This window comes from Drosophila willistoni, chromosome 3R (assembly GCF_018902025.1).
Source record: "Drosophila willistoni isolate 14030-0811.24 chromosome 3R, UCI_dwil_1.1, whole genome shotgun sequence".
Lineage (NCBI taxonomy): Eukaryota > Metazoa > Arthropoda > Insecta > Diptera > Drosophilidae > Drosophila > Drosophila willistoni.
Window position 1 is genome coordinate 11,808,552 of NC_061086.1, and position 18,963 is coordinate 11,827,514.

Here is an 18,963-nt window from a genome sequence, read left to right on the forward strand (position 1 = left end):
GCTCAGAAAGGGTAGGACATAGTGGACCACAGATTGATATGACCACAATGCCCAGTACACTGACCAAATGGGCCAATGAGTTGTGGTGGGTAAGGGCAGAGTAAATTGACGCAACAATGCAGATTATTACGAGCTTAAGCTTCTCATTCAGCTTGCCACAAAATAAAGCAAAATACGAGTAAATAAACTGTACAATGGCGGCACTCACCTGCATATGGGGGGAGGCGAGAAGCAGCATCAGTTCATCCTTGGCATACTTATTGCCCACATTGGCGCCCACAGCCGATAGCAGCTCGAGAACATCACGACTACGTGCCACAGCCTCGGCACTGGGTGCTCGGCCATTGCTCGTTATGACTGTGGAGCCAATGCGATCGAAAAGCTGTAGAAATTGATGTAGCCGACCATCTCGTAGCATATCACGCAGCACATCGGCATCCACATGCGCATCCTGCAGTGAATAAATATCATCTAGGCAATCTAAAATACGTTGAACAGCCTCAATGCCCGCTTCCTCGTCGGCCCATTCGTCGGGTACCCCAGAAATGGGCACTGCAAAAATTTCAATATCCATAAATCAATTGCTTTCTTGATCATTTTTAATTTAACTCACTATCTGCCGCATCGGTGGCATAGAGGGGATCCATATTAGTGCCACCAGCTATTGCCTGGACAGCTCCCTTCAGTTTGCGCCGGGCATTGTAACGTTTCAATTCCTCTACAGTCTCTGAGAGATGCGTTCGCTGTAATTTGTCTCGATCGCGTATCCAGGGATGCTCCAGCACCTCGGTTATAGATAGTCTGTGATGTGGATTGGTTGCCAGCATTTTCATGACTAGATCCTTGGCATTGGCTGAAATTGATTTCCATTCTGGCGCCTCAAACTGAAATGCATATGAGCAGTTAATAAGTTAGTCTCTAGTTGTACGTGCCAATTTAACATACCGATAGCCTGCCACGAGCAATCGACTGCTGCAATCTCACACCAGAGCCTAGAAATGGTAATCGACCGGAGAGGAGGACATGCAACATGACTCCAGCGCCCCAGACATCGCAACCTTTGCCATACAGTCGCCTGGTCACCACTTCTGGCGCCATATAATGCGGACAACCCACACGGCCATGTGTTTCTATGGTTTCTCGCGTTCCAGGCAATTGAATAGCTGAACCGAAGCCACCCAATTTCACTGGCGCCGAGTTATCCACAGTGGCAAGCAGAGCACAAGCGGGTCGCACATCTCTGTGAAGAATGTCGTTTTCATGGCAATATCGCAATGCTTCCAATATCTGCCGCATATAATGGCTGCAAATAAGTATGGAAAAAATTTTAATAAGTAATTTTATCGACAATTGCAAAACAAAGGAAAAACAAAAAAGGTTAAAGAAAAGTAAAATGAAAATGCTGAATTAAATAAATAAAGTTAATAACATTTTCCCCTTTTGGCAGGCAATAATTATATCTTGGAACCTATATATTTATAGATTTGTAACTTTATAACTTGTAACGATTAAACTTTAAAATATTTTTGAGCTCGTAAGAGGAAAATTTTGAACTAAATCATGACATGAACATGGACAGAAACAACAAATACTTAAAGAACTTAATTATAGAATCAATTGAACATTTGTCCTCTTTAGCTCCTATTTTCCTATTTTTATACCTATTTTTTCTTAATGTTGTATAACTTTATTATGTAGAAAACTGTATCTTTGCTTTTTCTGATAACAATCTAAACTAGGCGTTTATTACATAAAATACTTGCTATTTTTAACTTTTTACATTGACATATTCTCAGGCTATGTGGACATATAACATGTTTTTTGATAGAAGTTTTTTACAAAATGAACATTGGTTAGGAAAAATAATCATAGCGTTATGGATATTTAAATTAGTTGATCTCAATAACTAACTTAAGCAAAGTTGGTATGATCATTACATAAAAATTAGTTAAATTACATGATTTATTTTTATTAAAAGTAAATATTTGCTAATTGTGATCAATTCAACATCAAAAAATATTCGAATTTTATGATATATATACTAAATATTGATATTTTTTAAATGAACAATTGGTTAATGATAAAACAACAGACAGATGTGTTCAGATATCAATTATATGATCATAATTTTGTGGAAAATCTACAATTTACAATTTTTCATTTCATTTGATTTCAAGTTAAGTATTTAATACTCGTTATTATTCAATTGGGAATCAATTTCATATGCTTTAAGGCCAAGTGGGATCTCATAGGCATTACTATTCTACAGTAACTCACCAAGCCACAGCCTCGCTGTAGACAAAGCCAGCAACGGCGCGTCGCACAACCTCGAAGCACAAGTCGGAGCCTTCCATGCTGTGAGAAAAAGGGAAACATTGTTAGTGGCCTAAATAAAAACATACAATATGCAAAATGAATACGCGTGTTACTTACAACTCGAAAACCATGTAGAGCATGCCCTCTGAGCTGTAGGTTTCCAGTAGCTCGACAATGTGCGGATGCTTTAGCATGTGACATATTGTGGCTTCGCGTTTTAGATCTGTAATATTATGGCAATTAGTTGACATTAAATGGGTAGAAAAGGCAGTTCTATGGCCGCCGCAACAATGGCGCCTTGAATTCCGACCAAAAGACAGACATACAGAGAGAGAGAGAGAGTCAGAGCGACAGACAAACAGACAGGCTACTCAAACGGCACCAGATGCCAGGCATCTCTAATGGACTTAGTGGTTGACTTATGTGCCTGCCATGTATCATTTAGTCAATGCTCCAAGTCCGGACGCCTTTGCACTTGAGCAATTTCTTTTTAATTGGTAAGATTTTGGGGGGGCGGCGGTCTTGATAGAGCGCCCCTGGGAGAAGGAAATATGTATATAGAGAGGATATATGGGGTTGGAATGTGGGTGGGTGGGTGAGTCACACGTGCTAGTTATGGTCCCTTCTATTCCATGTTGCCATTGTGTTTTGCTGCACAATTAGTAGCCACATAATTTTGAATAATTGAGCAGCTTAATTATAATTTATTCACACAAATGGGCTTGGTCTCTGCCTATTACTTCCTCGTTCAGTCTCTCTAGTCGCAACAAGGTCGAGGTCGTTGAATATATCCGAAAAAAATGAACTCTTACCCGCTGTGCTCAGTCCTGGACTCGCCGTGAACTTGGCCACATCAACAATTTTGACAGCAAACTGCTGATTGGACTCCCTGTGTATGCAACGTCTTACTATGGAGAATGGTCCCCTGGATAAAATCACAAAAGATCAATTAGTTGAATCAGGTTAAACTTCTCTTCTTTCTCCTCCTCCTCCCCCGTTTCCAAACACATCTTAGGTTAACTTTAGCTATGAAAATATTTCTATATAAATAATTTCAACTTTTGAAACTATCATCAAAAAGCTCAAAAAGTAACTAAATGCCAAGTTTTTGGAACGTTACATAAAACAAAAAAGGCAAAAAAAAATTTAATAATGCAAAAGTCGACATGAAAAGTTTTTTGGCCAACTTTTCTTCCTCTTGTGGAAGTGAGTGAGTTTTGGCGTTTCAAATTTTTTGGCCAGGCCCCCCTCAACTTGGCGAGGGTCCGAGGCATTGTCGGCAGATGATTTAGTGCGTTTTGTTGGGGAGCCAAAAGACATAATGAGATGTGAACGTGAACATGGCTCTAAATGTGGATACTACCTCACTATGTCGGCGACGGGGGAGGGAGAAGGAAGGACATCCACCCACTGAAACTTACTTGCCAATGACCTCGCAGAGCTCGTAAACATCGTCAAAGAGAATTTCGTCTTCGGTCATTTTGAATAATTGATGAATTGATGCCTGAGCTCAATTGCTTTTTTGGAATATTGATGGGTTGTTCTCACTCCCCCCTCTCTCTCTTTCTCTCTCACTCTCTTGTTCTTTTAGACAAAATAAATAAATACAAAAAATAAAAAACAAAACAAAAAAAAACAACAAAAGAGAAGAGGAGACGACAAACAGCTGGCGTCCACAAAAACTTTTTTGACCAAGTGCGGGGGATGTAGAGGGGAATATTGTTGCTCTGCTTCTTATTGGCGTTGTTGTTGTTGTTGTCGTTTCGTTGTTGTTGTGTTGTCCTTGGTGCTACTGCTGCTGTTGTTGTTAAAGATTCATTTCGTCACATGTAACTGAAAAATGACACAGAAATGTTTTTAATGTAATAAACGGAAATGAGACGGGGCATTCATTATACACAAAATGGGCCCCAAAAACCCACTCTTGTATATCTCAACCTCTGGGATCCTCCCCCAACATCCACTGGCTACCTCGTCCTGCCCCACTCCCTTTACATTGACTCGTTATGGCTAATGCAGAATGTCAATCACAGAGGTGAAAATACGTAGACCAAAAAACACAACCCAAATCAATTACAGGCCACACACAAACACATACACTCACACTCACACACACACAACAGACACAGAAAATGCTTCAAAATATTTGGAAAATTTCATCAATCGTTTTGATGACGCTCCTCCTAGGATCCTTCTTTCACTCCACTCCTCTCCTTTCTTTATGTTTTTGGCGGAAGGAAGTCTCACTGTCAACGATTTGAATTTTCTAGCGGAAATGATTTGGGTGTGCGGTTTGTAAGAGAGATAGGCCGAGAGAGAGAGAGGGAGAGTGGTAGTGTGGGAGAGAAAAGGTAAGTCAACAAAAGGTAGAAATTATTATTATCTCACTGATTGACTGACTTTGCCGGCCAGAATGACTGGTTTACTGAATCAGTTTGTTGGTTAGTTAGTTAGTTGGCTAGTTGAGGGGCCTCTGCTTTTGTCTTGGCCACAAACATCCTTTGCTACCATTATTATGACTTTTTGGTTGAAACCAAAAGCACACTTGAACACACACACACACCAACACCAACACAGAGAGAGATTCAAAAAGTTTGTTTGCCCCCTTTCGTTCCTTTTAAAAGCCAGAGAGAATGAGAGAGAGTCTATGTGAGGTTGGCAGGAAGAGAGCGCAGGCGCAAAGCGGAATTCATGTAAAATTCCAATTGTAATCGTAAAAATAAGCTAGGATAAAATAGCTCGGGCTCTGGGAGCACTCTACATAGCTGTGCCCGGGTTGCATGAATATTTAAATATGCAACAATTTACGATGCACAGTTTACACACACACACACACAGAGTGAGAGAAAGGACCCCCCCATCACATACAGGCACTTGCAGAGGACCAAAATCTGTTTGGCCAAAAAGGACATACAGAATCATATTTAATGCAAAGCTGCGCATTGGGCGCGGTATATAAGCGAGGGCGAAGCTCAAGCGAAGGTAAAAACCTTGCTCGTGTGCCTTTGCCGCTGTTGTAAAATGCCTTGACACTTTCGAAACTATGCGACCTTACCACACACACACACACAATCACACACACTTACACACACTTATAAGAATTTGCTCCTTTTATGCCAGAACAGTTTCACAAGATTCACTTGTCGCTGACGACAAGTGCCACCGCCTCACAATTAGAAAATTGATTCTTTGTCTAGTATTTTTACAAAGGATTTGCATTGCAGCCAGAGAGGCAGGCGTTTTGCCTCTCCCCACCCCTCCGCACATTCCATCACATTTGCCACCCACTCATCTCACACCCGCACAGAAATTTTTGTAGATTTTTTTTTTGTGTGTGTCGTACTAACCCCTTGAATTTTCTTGGCTTTTTACTGCCTATAACTGATTGCGCGTTTGTTGTTTTCGATACATTTAGTCTACATTTAATTTACACAATTTAGTTTAAATTACTTAGCTTATTTTTAACATAAAACAAACACGGATTTTAACGATTTCGTATTAGCCAGCCAGAAAAACTAACTTTATTATCGATTGTTATCGATTTATTATCGGATTCTTCAGTGCAGACAATTCGCCTCGAATTTATTATCGACTCTCTTCAATTCGCTCAGGGCGCTCTCTTTTAAGTTACTCACGAACTCGAACATGTTCGCGCGTTTACTCAAATGTTCGAGCGGTTTACTCACGCGTTTTAAATCGCATCGTAAATTCGCCTCTGCCAGGGCTGCAACGTGATGAACTAATACTTTCACAGCAGTTCGAATGGTGAACCAGTCGGGCTCCCACTATTTGTTTAATCTGGCTCCCACTATTTTTCCCCACTATTTTTTTTGCGGGAAGGTTTGACTTTTTAAAAACATTTCAGCACTTGTTATTTATTTATTTTTGTTATTAAATATTATTATCATTTAGTAAAGAATACAAATGTAAAACAATCAACATAAATCGGAATAAACAACCAAAATTAAAAAAATAATTTCAGATTTAAGATAATTTCATAGAGTGTTTCATACAAAAGAGACAATATCAATATCTCAACAATATCTGTTGCAATGTATAACGATCCATATACAATAAATTATTAATTTGTACCGTGAATTTTAAAACACTATAATTTAATAGACTTATAAATGACTGGGCAATATTTTGTGAAGATTTGGTGACTCTATAGCTAATTTATTAGAAATATGTACATTCAATTTCTTTTTTTCATTTTTGTATATTATTAGTATTTAAATTTTAAAATTTGGCGGGTATTTAGCTAATGAACAATTCATAGGGAACTTTGCCATTAAATGTAAGAGATATGTAATAGTAAAATTTACTATTTAAAAGTTTATAAGTTCTAAGCGCTGCATTAAAGCCATTAGTTTTTACATAAATAGAATTTAATCATCTCAAAGCATTAGACACATATTTACAAATATTTATGGAGTGTTAAGTCATTTTTTTTATAATGGTTTTAGCTTTAATTTGCATTTCAATGCCAATCGAAGTAACTAAATGTTTATTACTTATTCCATGTTTAGAATTTACATCGTTTTGGCTAGCATTTCTCTGAGTCATTGAAAATATTGAACAATCATTAAGACGATAATATAACGAATACAATCTTGTTTGATTTAGCTTCAACATAAAATAAAACCCCATGATAAATACTTTATTTAACCTTTTCTAATATCATGTTTTTGTTATCTATCCGAGTGCATTATAAACAAATGCGTCAAACATTGATTTTAAGTAGTGCCCTTCGAATATTCAAACACAAAGTGCTATGCAAATTTGGCTTGTGTCAATTTTTGTTAATCACATTCGAAAAGCCTCTGTCCCAATGCCTTTGCCCAATTTGAATGCATGATAGCTAATGCATTCTCCCATGAACCGTTGGGCATTATTATCTTCTATTGCTTTTAACTATTATCTATTATTATTATTACAGCCATATGCATATGGCATTTGATAAACCCATTAGAATAAATTAAGATTTCAACATTAATATGCCAGTCACATAAACTCTCCGAAACCCACACAAACAATAGGTGCGTAATCTTTAAATCAACTGGCCTCAACTGAATGTCTTTGCGTTCCGGGGGACTCTCGAACCCCGAACCCCGAAACCGAAAACCAAAAAACTCAAACATAAACATCATCAATTACACAAACATCGAACAGCGACAACAACAACAGCAACAACAAAGACAAGAACCGTAGGTCGTTTCCATAGCCGCTAGTTTGGTTGACAAGCAAAATAAAAGGAACGAAAAACAACAAAAAAAGGCTCAGGTGAAATCAAAATCAAATTCAACGCCAAGAATACCGCCTTACCTCTCGTCCCAATACCCATAATCATTCGCATACACATTCGCCCTGTAGCCGTGCACCCAATCCCAGAACCCAATCTCAGTCCCAGTCCCAGTGCCTTGTCGCCGTCATCATTGTCGTCGTCGTCGTCGTAGCCCATCATTTGGACTTGCGACTGTCGCACTTAATGCGTGTGGATGGACATGAATGTGTAGGATTCGAATTGACATTATAAAAACTGGTTTTTGGTGCCAATATACATATATAAGTATATATTGCCGGTTACGCGTCCTACGCGCCGCCGCCCCTGCTGATCGTCATGTACCTGCCTACTTGTTTCTGTTGTCTCCTTTCTGTTGTTGTTGTTGTTATTGTCCTCTCTAGGATATTACCTGCAAGTGTGTATGTGTGTGCGTGTGTTTGTGTAGGCCTGTGGAAAATCAACTCAAATCTGCTGACAGTAAACTGATGCCATAATAACAAAAGATATTGTAGTCCTATTATAATGAATCAGGTTTCCTTTTTTTTATCATTTAATATTCTGCCAAAAGATATTGATTGATATTTTTGTCAGCACACACACAAAAGATATCAAAGAAACGGTAAACTCAACTTGAAGTAACTGAAAAATTCTTACTCCCTTTTATTTTCAAATTTCTTTTTATTTAAATTCATTTTTAATCTCCAACTGGGTTCGAAGTTCTTTTACAATACAAATTCCAACTGGAAGATTTTTGTTTCTTCAACAAAGAACCAAGAAAATGTTTTTTTTTTCCCTTGATTCCAACTGAGAAGCAATAAATTAATGAAGATTTCCTATCTTTTCTTTCATTGGTTTTTCCTTTTAGGTGTTTTTTTTTTCTTATAGAACGAGAGAATAAAGTGTGATTTAAGAAATGCATAAATTACACTTGGAGAAAATTGTATAAAAAAAAGGAAATGGGATTATATAAATCTTCTTTTAGATTCTTTGACCTTTAAGTTAATTTTTTGTAATTTTAGAAAACAAGTAAGGAAAATGGAATATACATTTTAAGGATATAATGCAAACCTGAAAGTTTAAAGAGAGTAAATTTTGTATTTTTTGCATTTTTGGAAGATAATCGGAAATATGGATGAATGTGTAAAGACATGTGATTATGATAAACATAAAACAATTCTCCAGGCTTCCAGGCAGTAGCGGATCTACAAGGGGTGAAAAAGGATAAATTTCCCCCCCAAAACTCCGATTCGTATAGACAATCAGAGTTTGGTTAAGAAATTTTACTTAGTCAAACTAATTTTGGACTTCAATTTCGATAAATTACTGCTTCCAGGTGTATATCTGGTTAACTTTTTTTAAACTTTATAATAATTGAACTACTTTAATTTCCAGTTAGATATTAAGTTATATTTTTAAGTCTTTTGCTTGGGTTTTTTATTGCCAAAGAATATTGTCCCTCTTAAAACCTCAAAAACTAACATTTTGGTAAGTTTTTACCAAAAATTGTGATTTATACTTTATGTTATTTGTTTCAAAAGTTAAGAAAGAAGATTTGCAATTGGCCAAGAATTGACCAGACTAAAAAATAGTTCAAGGAAAATAGACGGAATCATCAAAAATTCTTTGCATAATTTTTTTAAGTTGATTGAATTTAATTAATGTTGATTGAATTTAATTAATATACTAAAAGTTAAGAAAATGTTTCCAAAATTGAACTGGCTTTAAGATTAATAACTGATTATGTTTAATTTTCGGTTAGTCAAATGTTTTTCATCATAAATCTAACTTAAACTACGATTCCATTTATATGTTTTGGGGTCATCTATCACTTTTAAAACATTTGTTATACAAAATATTTTACAATTTTCCTCCCCTAACTAAACTCTGGTTCTAAATTTGATCTATTCATGGCAGGAGCAGCAGCTGTACTTGATTCGTCCTGCTAACTGGCATATTGTATCAGGATGCTGTCACCTCGTCATTGTAGACACTTAAAATAAAAACAGCAGCTACCTTCCCCTGGGCCTGGACAACCATCCGATGCGTCCCTTGGCCATATTGTGCCATATTCTTTGTTAATGTAGTCAAATTACATTGCTTGGAAATGCATCTTTACCCACACACACACACATGCATACATATGCATACGCGTATTCATTTACCCATAGGTCGAGACTGGGCCCTAACTTTGCTGTGACTTTGCCACTGGCCCTGTCCCTGGCCCTGGCCCTGTCTCTGGCCCATATGGCAACAGCAACGGCAGCAGCAACAGCAATTAACTTAAAATGTCATTAACCAGCCATTGTAGGTGAGAGGCGCAAAACTCAGACAGAGACTGAGAGATGAGAACTGAGACTGACATATGACAAGGCACATCAAGCAAGGAGACAGACCAGAGCAGATCAGGCCAAACACAAAACTCAAAACCAGGTTCAGGCTCAGGCTCAGGCCCATCCCAGCCCGTTTCAGCATCACTAAAAACGCCCTCGCTGGTTACCCCTACTCCTACCACAATCCTCCCTTTTTCACTCTCTCTCTGCATTTATGTATATTATATTCCTTGACGTTCCACCTTGGCATTAAACGCTTGATTAAATTTCACTACAAATGGGCTGGGCAGGGGAAATACATACACACACAGATGTATGTGCATATATATATATATGTATATCCCATCCATCCATTATTGGAAAAAGGTCATCCCAACACAGTTCTTTGACCATATGCTGTTCAGAGCCAGAGCCGATCTACAGGCCCACATCGCATATATATATACATATTTATGCTGATGTTTTGACTGTCATCGCAATTAGAAAGCTCAGATAGCCTTTCCTATACTGTATAGTATTTGTTTACCCTGTAAAGGAAAAGTATATTTAGGGGGGTGAACAATATTTGGATTATATATATATGTGATAACATTTTGTCTAGTTTTTACTAATGCTATGTAAGAGTAGGAGGTTAAAAGTAGTTCCTATTTGGAGCTAAAAAATATCTCGGCCATCTATCTATATATAATATTTTAAGTCTTGACATTGTATCAGCAATTTTAATCGAAATTTCCTAAAGTAATTCTCAATCAACAACTGAATTTGTTATGAAAAACATTAAAGGATATACGAATGATATATTCACCGCAATATCTGGTAAAGGAATATATCAAATATTTAAAAACAAATAACTAGTCTAAAAAGAATCTGATAGGTCTGAGGTAAAAGAGAGAAGAGGAGAGAGAAAGATGGGTATGGGAATCAGGCCTAAGCCCGATCTTAACTTAACCACTTTTCCAGGGTATTAAAAGTTCGTTAGTCTAATTTATTGCATAGAATTTGTTCTTTTTTTTTGGTTTTTGTTTTTGCTGATCTCACTTGCCACATTTCTTGCATTTCATTTCCCATGAAACATGTTCCCTTCCGGCAGAAGCAGCAAAAGGGGGGCAGTGGGCAACGAAATGGATGGGGGGAAGCCTAAAAAGTGCGGCACAGCGAAGCGCGCGAGAGCGGTGAGAAAATGTTTTGCATTATTTACATTTTTACTGCAGTTAGTTAGCTGTTCTGCCTGACGGTTTTTTTCTGTTTTGTTCTGTTCCGACTGATTCTCTCTGGTTCTGGCCTTCTTGTAGTTCATCATCATCATTTTGCCTCTGCAGGACATCCGTCATCCGTTGCGCTTGCTTTGGTTGTTTTTTTTTTCCCTCTCTCCCTGTGTGTCTTCTTTTATTTGGTTTTATCGCATCGCTTCCTGCCTGCTAACCGAAAACCCATAAGTCTGAACCTGTTGCTCTCATTAACAAATTGTCAGGTGTGCCCCAACGTCGACAGAGACTGCAGTTATTCGTCATGCTTTGGTTAATCAGCACAGAGCCGAAGAAAACACAGAAAAAAACACAAATTGCCATCCAGAACATGTTTGCAATTCAACTGTAAAAGCGTTTAAACGGAAAGTTTGTGAGCTTCCAAAAACGCTTAGCCAAGAATCCTCCTCCTCCTTCTTCTGTAATTGAATTCTGAGACCCTCTCTTGTCTCGTCTTGACCATTTCTATGTCTTTTCTGTTTCTCTGTTTACCTGCTCGTAAACAAATGCCGGCTTAATCAATTCGTAAAACTGTTTAAACTTCAAGTGATAACAAACAAAGGCGAGACGCATTGAAAGAAAGTCCCAGGGTTTAGGTTCGGTTCCACCACCCTTTCCCAAAAACAAAGAAAATACAATTTGATGAACAGCATCGCAGCATCGGCGGCATTTTGAATCTCTCCCTGTCCGTTTCAGTATCTCTGCCTGGGATGCTTCTTGTTTATTTTCTTGTTTATTTTTTTCTCACAAAGGCGGCAAAGCAAATAAAAATGCCCATTGCCCGTTGCTTTTCAGAATTGATTTTGAAAACCTAATCAAATTGACCAGCCGCAACAACCAGTAGAAAGAAGATGCTCATTATCAGTTTTAGGGTAACTTGACTTTTACATTCAACGTGTCACAGGTCACGAATTTCAAGAGCTGAAAATTTATGTGGTCAAATGTCAAAATCAAAAATGAAGTATCTAAAATACATAGAAGAAAACTACAAAGAAAATCCTTAAATTTACAAATATGGTAATAACATTATTAAAAAAAAAAGTTCGCAAAAATCAACAATTATTATTAAAAAATAAAATTTATATTTTTTATTTTCTTAAAAATAAATTAAGATTTAAAAATGGGCTTAACTGCGTAGCTAAATTATAAAATTTGACTATTTCACACTGTTAAAAATTTATTATTTTATAATATTTAACAATTTAAGTTCACTGATGCTGAAAATCATTTCAAATGTAATTATATCTTGTTTACTTCTTGTAGATTTGACTTAAATTTACCTTTAGAAATTATATAAAAGTATGAATAAATATATTATAAACTAAATCTAATAAAATTTGATGTTTAGTTTGTAGAGAATTTGAAATTACAAAACAAAAGTGTTTAGTTATGAACCGAGTTTTCTTTGCTCTTAATAAACAAGAGACGATTATTCCTAATGTGTCTTTAAAAAGATAGATATATTAATCAACTTTTTTTTTTAGAAAAATATATATATAAATATTTTACGAAGATAGCAATGTGTATAATTCACTTTGTAGAGATATGTGGTGAAAATTTAAATAAAAGGGGGGTTTTTTTAAATAAAAGAAGAATATAAAAAGAGCCGACTCTGTGGGCCATTTGGAACAACATTTAAAAAATAAGGCAAAAGTCTTGAAAATTGTTTAATTAATAAACATGCTAAAGATGCTGTTTTTAACAAACCTTATCTGCAAAATTGTTGAAATAATTATTTATAATTTATGGCTAATTATGGCCACCATCTTCTTGAAATGATATAGAAAGTATTTGTTCTTTTTTCGGCTTTCTCAGATCAGATTTTCCTTTTAAATTTCGCATGATCTTCCTCGATATTTAGTGGACTTTTTGAAGGTTTGCAGTTTGCAATATAACAAGAAGTAAAAATTTGATTTAAAACCATATCAGGCGACGATCGTGAAGTCATGCCTATTTTTAATAAGTTAACCCAAACAAATTAGATTAGCCTACAAATTCGATTGATTTAAAAGAGCATCATTATTTTATTCACAAAATTTTATTAATACTTGCCTACAGCGGATAGAAATTTCAGTTCATTCATTCAAACGATTCAAAAAACTAAACTAAATTGACGCATTTTTGTGAAAATTAGAAGCCAATCCAAAAACAAAGTGTATAATTTTATGGTAGATTGAGCTGGGCTTTTAAATTTGACATTGTAGTTATGCTGAAACCAAGGCCTCAAAAAGAAAACAAACAAACTCTTTATCTTCTCTAAACAAAACTATACATAGACGCTGAAATGAGAACACTTATGATAAATACTTTATTTCATAATTTGTTTATCAAAGTTTCTAGTTTCCGTTTCGATATGTGATGTAGTCAAAATTTAAATAAAAGGCTTTAGTTTAATAACAAGTATTTATCATTTGGGTTATTAGAAATAATAGATTTTAAAAGAAGGACTAAACAATTAATAGAGGATTTTGATGATATAGTAAATTTGCATACCAAAAAACTTTCAAGACATTGCTAAATATCCTTTTAGAGGCAAAAACCCTTTGTTTCAGAGAGTTTCATATAAATATATAGCTTTATATCAATGCTTTATTTAAAATTCTCTTTGGGTTCGTAATGACAATTTCACCTCATTTAACAATGTGTTACCTTGAAATGTCGAAATCGTAACGCATAAGATAGAGTATACAGCATTCGTTGTCATTGGGTAAACAAATGTTTATAGTGTTTTGACGACCACCACCAGGCAATAAAAAAGAAGCAGTGCCCCTCCTTCGATTTGCTGCTGCTTGATAATTAAATATCCAAATTAAGAGTAAGCAAAATGCCATCTTGCCACTAGCTATGTAGGGGTTGCATCTCTTTTTCGTATCTGTAAATAGCAAATGCAACCAAGTGAGGCATTTTATGCAACACACGCCAAAAAATTGTCTACAACTTGGAGGTGAACCAAGGGCATAAATAGAGTATGGAGTTGGGGGGATCTTCAGAGAGAAAAAACAGAGACCATCATTTGCATGAACTGCCTTTCGTATTGTGTTGTTGTTGTTGTTGCTTATGCAAACGCATGGGGCATGTCTCCCGCAACTCTAATGACTCCCCAACTCCAACGCCAACTTTAACTTCAATGCCGACAGCGGCTCCATCTGGCCTGGTCTCTCTCTCCCTCTGTCTCACTCGTTCTATCCATTCGCTTAGGTTTTCCAAAAGGCGCAGACAATGAAAAACATTTTCCTGTCTCTGACTCTTTTTTTTTGTTTTGAGTTTTCTTGCTGTTGTTGTTGTTAGTTGTGTAGTGTTTTTTTGTATATTTTTTTTTTGTTTGTTGCCTGCACTCAACAACCCCTGCCCTAGCCCCTATCCTTGTCCCTGCCCCTGCTCCGGACACGATCAACATAAAAATCCATATGATGTCGATGTCGATGACTTTTTTGTTTTCGTTTTTCTATGCGTTGTTGTTGACGACGACGTTGCCCAGAGTCGAAGTGCTTCGATGAATCTTTCACACACACACACATACGGAGAGAGAGAGAGATATATAGATATATATATTTAAATGTGCATATATGCCATGTATCCATTATATCCACTGTCGACTGTAGTTCTCTTTCGCTCTCTCTGTGTCTAATCTCCTAATGTCGTTGAACCTTTCCTTTTTTTTATTGTACAGCAAACAACTTTATTATTATTATTATTATTTTCTTTTTTTTTTTTATGCGAGTATTTTCCTCATTGTTTGTACTTTGCAGATTCGCTCAGTCGCCCTTACTCCCCGCCAGCCCACCTCCCCCACAGTTCTATGTTTAACATAGTAGAAACACACAACACAACAACAGCAACTGATGACAACGATAACAGCAGCAACAGCAACAGCAGCAACAACAACAACAACTGCACACGTGCATTCTCCTAGGGCCTCTGCCTCTTAGCAATTATTTCCAATTTAGCAATACAACACAGGCAGCAAGCAGCAGCAGCATCAGTCAGAGTCTGAGGCAGAGACAGAGGCAGAGACTGAGACAGTGGCCAGGGCTTGGCTTTGGCCCACTCCTATTGTCTTCTTTAGTTCATTGGCCTTAGCAGATCCAGCAGCTCCAACTTTAGTCCCCAGCTGCATCATCCACATCATCATCAGCAGCAGCAGCAGCACGGTTGGGGTCAAATCAGCTAGCTAGCTAGCTCCCTGCTCCATGCAATTACTTCATGTACTTGGTCTGTAATAACACGGAGTAAAACTGTACGTAAACTGGTTGCCCAGGATGCTATGATGATGATGCTGCTGCTGCTGCTGCTTGCGAGACTGTAGACCAGAGAGACTAGAGAGTTATCTATATCTATCTATGGTCCCCTCCCGTGACTAGGAAAACCAGTTATTGGGGGCCCAGGCTTGTTGCACGCCCATTTCTTGCCATTGCTTGCCATGTTGTCGTTGTCGTCGTCGTCGTTTGCTGTCAGAGGCAATGATCATGCCAAGCCAGGAGCAGGCTGGAGCTATATAGAGTCAGACCTGTTCCTTGTCCCTGTTCATGTTTTTCTGTGTTGCTGTTGCCTTTTTCATTTTTTTTTCTTTCTTTTTATTTTGGCTCCAACTTCTTCTTCTGGTTGGATCAACTTAAAGGCTATTGACTTTGTTTTTCTATTGCCAGTCTTGTGGTAGAACACTTCCTTCTTTCAAGCTGGGATATAACATTGAGTTCAATGAACTTGTTGCAGGCGGAGTGGACAGGTGGTGGAGGGTGGAGGGCGGAGAGGCTTTATTCTAATGCCTGGGCAAACGTGTTTGGCAACTTGGCAATTGTGGGTTGCAGGCGGCAACCCCAGATGCCAATACCAACAGCAGCAACAACAACGACATCAACTAGAGTCAATAGTCATCGTTAGGGCCTAACAAATTGACCACAAGTGTATTGAAATTTCATTAAGGCATATCACTAAATCAAATAGTAACAATATTTTCATTAACCAAAATGCATTCCTAATGAGGTTTGAGTCTTTCACTCTAAAGGAAAACAAATATTCTCTTGGGTTTAATTAAAAAGTCATATATTAGGGACCTAAATGGTTCAATGAACTTTTATTTTACAGTTTTTTGTGTTGATTGGAAATTGGGAATTCAGACATTACATTAAAAAATATTCTCCAATTTCTCAAATAACTTAATCATCGCTGTCAATTCTTCAAATTCTATTTCGTTTAAGAATTTACGCCCATTTTTTAAGTACCATCTGTTCCAATGTGCCCAAGGGCTATATGCCCTGTCAAAGTACAAGTGGAACTGGGTCTGGGCATGGCATTGGGAGATGGAGGTGGAGGGAACTGGGGCTGGGCTGTCCATCAACAACAACAACAACTGGTAGGCCCTGGGCTCGGGGGCCAATCAGTCAGCAAGGCACTCAACCATGCGTGAAACGCAATTGCCGATTGCCTACACACACACACTACACTACACACACACACACACACATTCAATTAATAAAATCAACAGCAAAACCGTTCTGCTTATTCTTATCGCTCGCCCTGTGTGCCCTTCTGATATAACCCATCAACGACAACCATGTCGTCCTGGCATTAAATGTCCAACTATGTCCCAGTACAGTCAGAATATGGATTCGAGTCGCTTGAAAGGATTTTCACGAGTTTTATTACTTGGCATCTATTATGTTGCTCGCGGTTTATCGTTGCTCTCGTGCAATTTGGATCGAGAGCAACTGTTGCTGCGGCCAATACAACGTCGCAGCAATAAGGTTCTAGCCCTGATTTGGCGTAGCATTATTGTGTTGATCTATTGGTCGGTGATACCAACACTTTTCGGTCAATTTGTGCAGAAGCCAAAAAGCTATGCTGATCTCTTTGCATTACTGCAATCGAGTTCTGTTTCAATTTTGGCCGTCACTTCGTTCATTATACAAGCCAGCAGAGAAGAGAAATTTATCGCAATCTTGAATCGTTATTTGGAATTATATCGTCAGATTTGTTTAGTAACCAAATCACATCAATGGGACATGTTTACTGGTAAATTTGTCATATTGTATGCCTTGAAAGTGCTGCTGACCCTTTTTGGTTGTGTTCACGAAGTGGCCCCATTGCTGCAGGTGCAATCGATTGTGCAAATAAATTTTGCCCAAATGATTTCAGTGATCTTTGGCATTTACATGTGGTTCGGCACACTCTTTCTGCTGGATGCCTGTTTCCTGGGATTCCTTGTCTCGGGTATCTTTTACGAACACATGGCCATGCACATTAGAATGATGTTGCAAAGAATGCGTCCCATTGAATTCCAGGAAGAAGATGTTCCCCATGAACGTATGACTCACTATAAACGCATGCGTTTGTTATGTGATTTCACCGATGAATTGGATGCCTGCGGCTCTGTTTATAGTGAATTGTATGAAGTCACTCTGTCATTTCGTCGCATTCTTCAATGGCAAATTGGCTTTTATATCTACTATAATTTTTGCATAATTTGCCTAATGTTATATCAATGCATTCTACTTTACTTGAGTGCCGAAGAAATTGTTCTACTTACCCTAACAATGGTGGGCATTAAATTGGCCAATCTAATTCTGCTAATCATGTGTGCCGACTACACTGTGAATGAGTCCAGGAAACCTCTCCTTATGCCCTTGGATATAGTTTGCACTGACATAGATCAGCGTTGGGATAAGAGTGTAAGTACATAAATATATTAGACCTAAATAAGAACTTTAAATACCTTTTTTTTGGGTTTTGCAGGTGGAAACTTTTCTTGGTCAACAGCAGACACAAAATTTGGAAATTAAAGTTTTGGGTTTCTTTGCCTTGAATAATCGTTTCATATTAATAGTTCTTTCGGCCATTATATCATATCTATTCATATTAATACAATTTGGCTTGTCTGGCGGTTTCGAGAATTCCAAAACCTTAGAGTCAATTTTTAATCAAACTAAAATTCAATAGAATAAGGGTTAAGGTAAAGGTCTCAATACCGATTTCGATTCATTTGATTTCATTCTGCATTAAAAACCAAAATAGAACAAATAAACTTAATTGAGCTTAAATTCTTTGAATTTTAGATTTTGGAAAAGGATCCTTCATATATTAAACAATACTTTACTTATTGAGTATCTTACTTGACATTAAAGTCTATATACACGGTCATATATGATAACTTGTCTCACATTTTGCCATCAATATGATTGAAATGCGGTATCTACACTTCAGTATTTGATGTAAATTATATAATGGACAAAAAATCGTCCTGATAGGACTACTTGAGCATTTATTTATTATAGGATTAATCCCATTTTAAAAGACTTTTAATTCTATATCAAAAGCTCTGAAACTACTGGACAAGAGCATGCAGATTAGACGCCTGAAAAGAAGTCACCCACTTGAACTGCTATTTAGACCAGAGACGGACTAGTGATTCCAACTTCATTTGATGATTACCTTCGATAATATGTGCTTATTGTCCATTTACGATAGATCGGATATAAAAACCAGAGGGCCGGGGCTAACTTCGACCGCGTCAAAGTTTGTATACCCTTGCAATTTTTTTGGTAACTCTTTCCTTACCTATAGCCATTAAAGTGGAAAAACGTGTTATCTAAAAAAGCTGTTTCCGAAAGAACGGCCTACAATCTTAGCATAGGAAATAACGACGATATTGATCAAAGTCACTGTTTTCCACCGATCGTTCCTATGGGAGCTATATGATATAGTTACCCGATCTTTATCAAATTCGGCACAGACATTAATAGATATATAAAACTAACAAATATTTAATTTGAAAGCAATCACTTTAAAAATA

At 37.2% G+C, this 18,963-nt stretch overlaps 2 protein-coding genes across 6 annotated transcripts in view; one reads left to right on the forward strand and one right to left on the reverse strand.

Annotated features, from left to right (window-relative positions):
• LOC6650333 (peripheral plasma membrane protein CASK) overlaps nt 1-3,856 on the reverse strand; it is a 34,596-nt gene extending 30,740 nt beyond the window's left edge. For all 5 annotated transcript variants that reach the window (XM_023180082.2, XM_015176699.3, XM_015176698.3 and 2 more), the window contains exons 1-7: nt 3,738-3,856; nt 3,129-3,241; nt 2,434-2,539; nt 2,278-2,355; nt 946-1,303; nt 614-884; nt 209-552 (exon numbers count right to left, since the gene is read on the reverse strand). In XM_023180082.2, the coding sequence (XP_023035850.1) occupies nt 209-552; nt 614-884; nt 946-1,303; nt 2,278-2,355; nt 2,434-2,539; nt 3,129-3,241; nt 3,738-3,796 (1,329 nt within the window). In that variant the 5' untranslated portion in view covers nt 3,797-3,856. The remainder of the gene's footprint in view (nt 1-208; nt 553-613; nt 885-945; nt 1,304-2,277; nt 2,356-2,433; nt 2,540-3,128; nt 3,242-3,737) is intronic.
• A 12,900-nt stretch (nt 3,857-16,756) lies between these two features.
• On the forward strand, nt 16,757-18,110 carry LOC6650445 (gustatory receptor for bitter taste 93a). Its single transcript, XM_002073628.1, has 2 exons — nt 16,757-17,842; nt 17,907-18,110. The coding sequence occupies exons 1-2, from the start codon at nt 16,757-16,759 to the stop codon at nt 18,108-18,110; spliced, it is 1,290 nt and encodes a 429-aa protein (XP_002073664.1).
• Nucleotides 18,111-18,963: the final 853 nt, after the last annotated feature.

Excerpts from the sequence above, each read along its gene's own strand:
- LOC6650445 (XM_002073628.1), top strand. The coding sequence starts at position 16,757 with ATGTCCCAGTACAGTCAGAATATGGATTCGAGTCGCTTGAAAGGATTT. Across the intron at positions 17,843-17,906 it reads ATCAGCGTTGGGATAAGAGT|GTGGAAACTTTTCTTGGTCA; the intron begins GTAAGTACATAA and ends TGGGTTTTGCAG.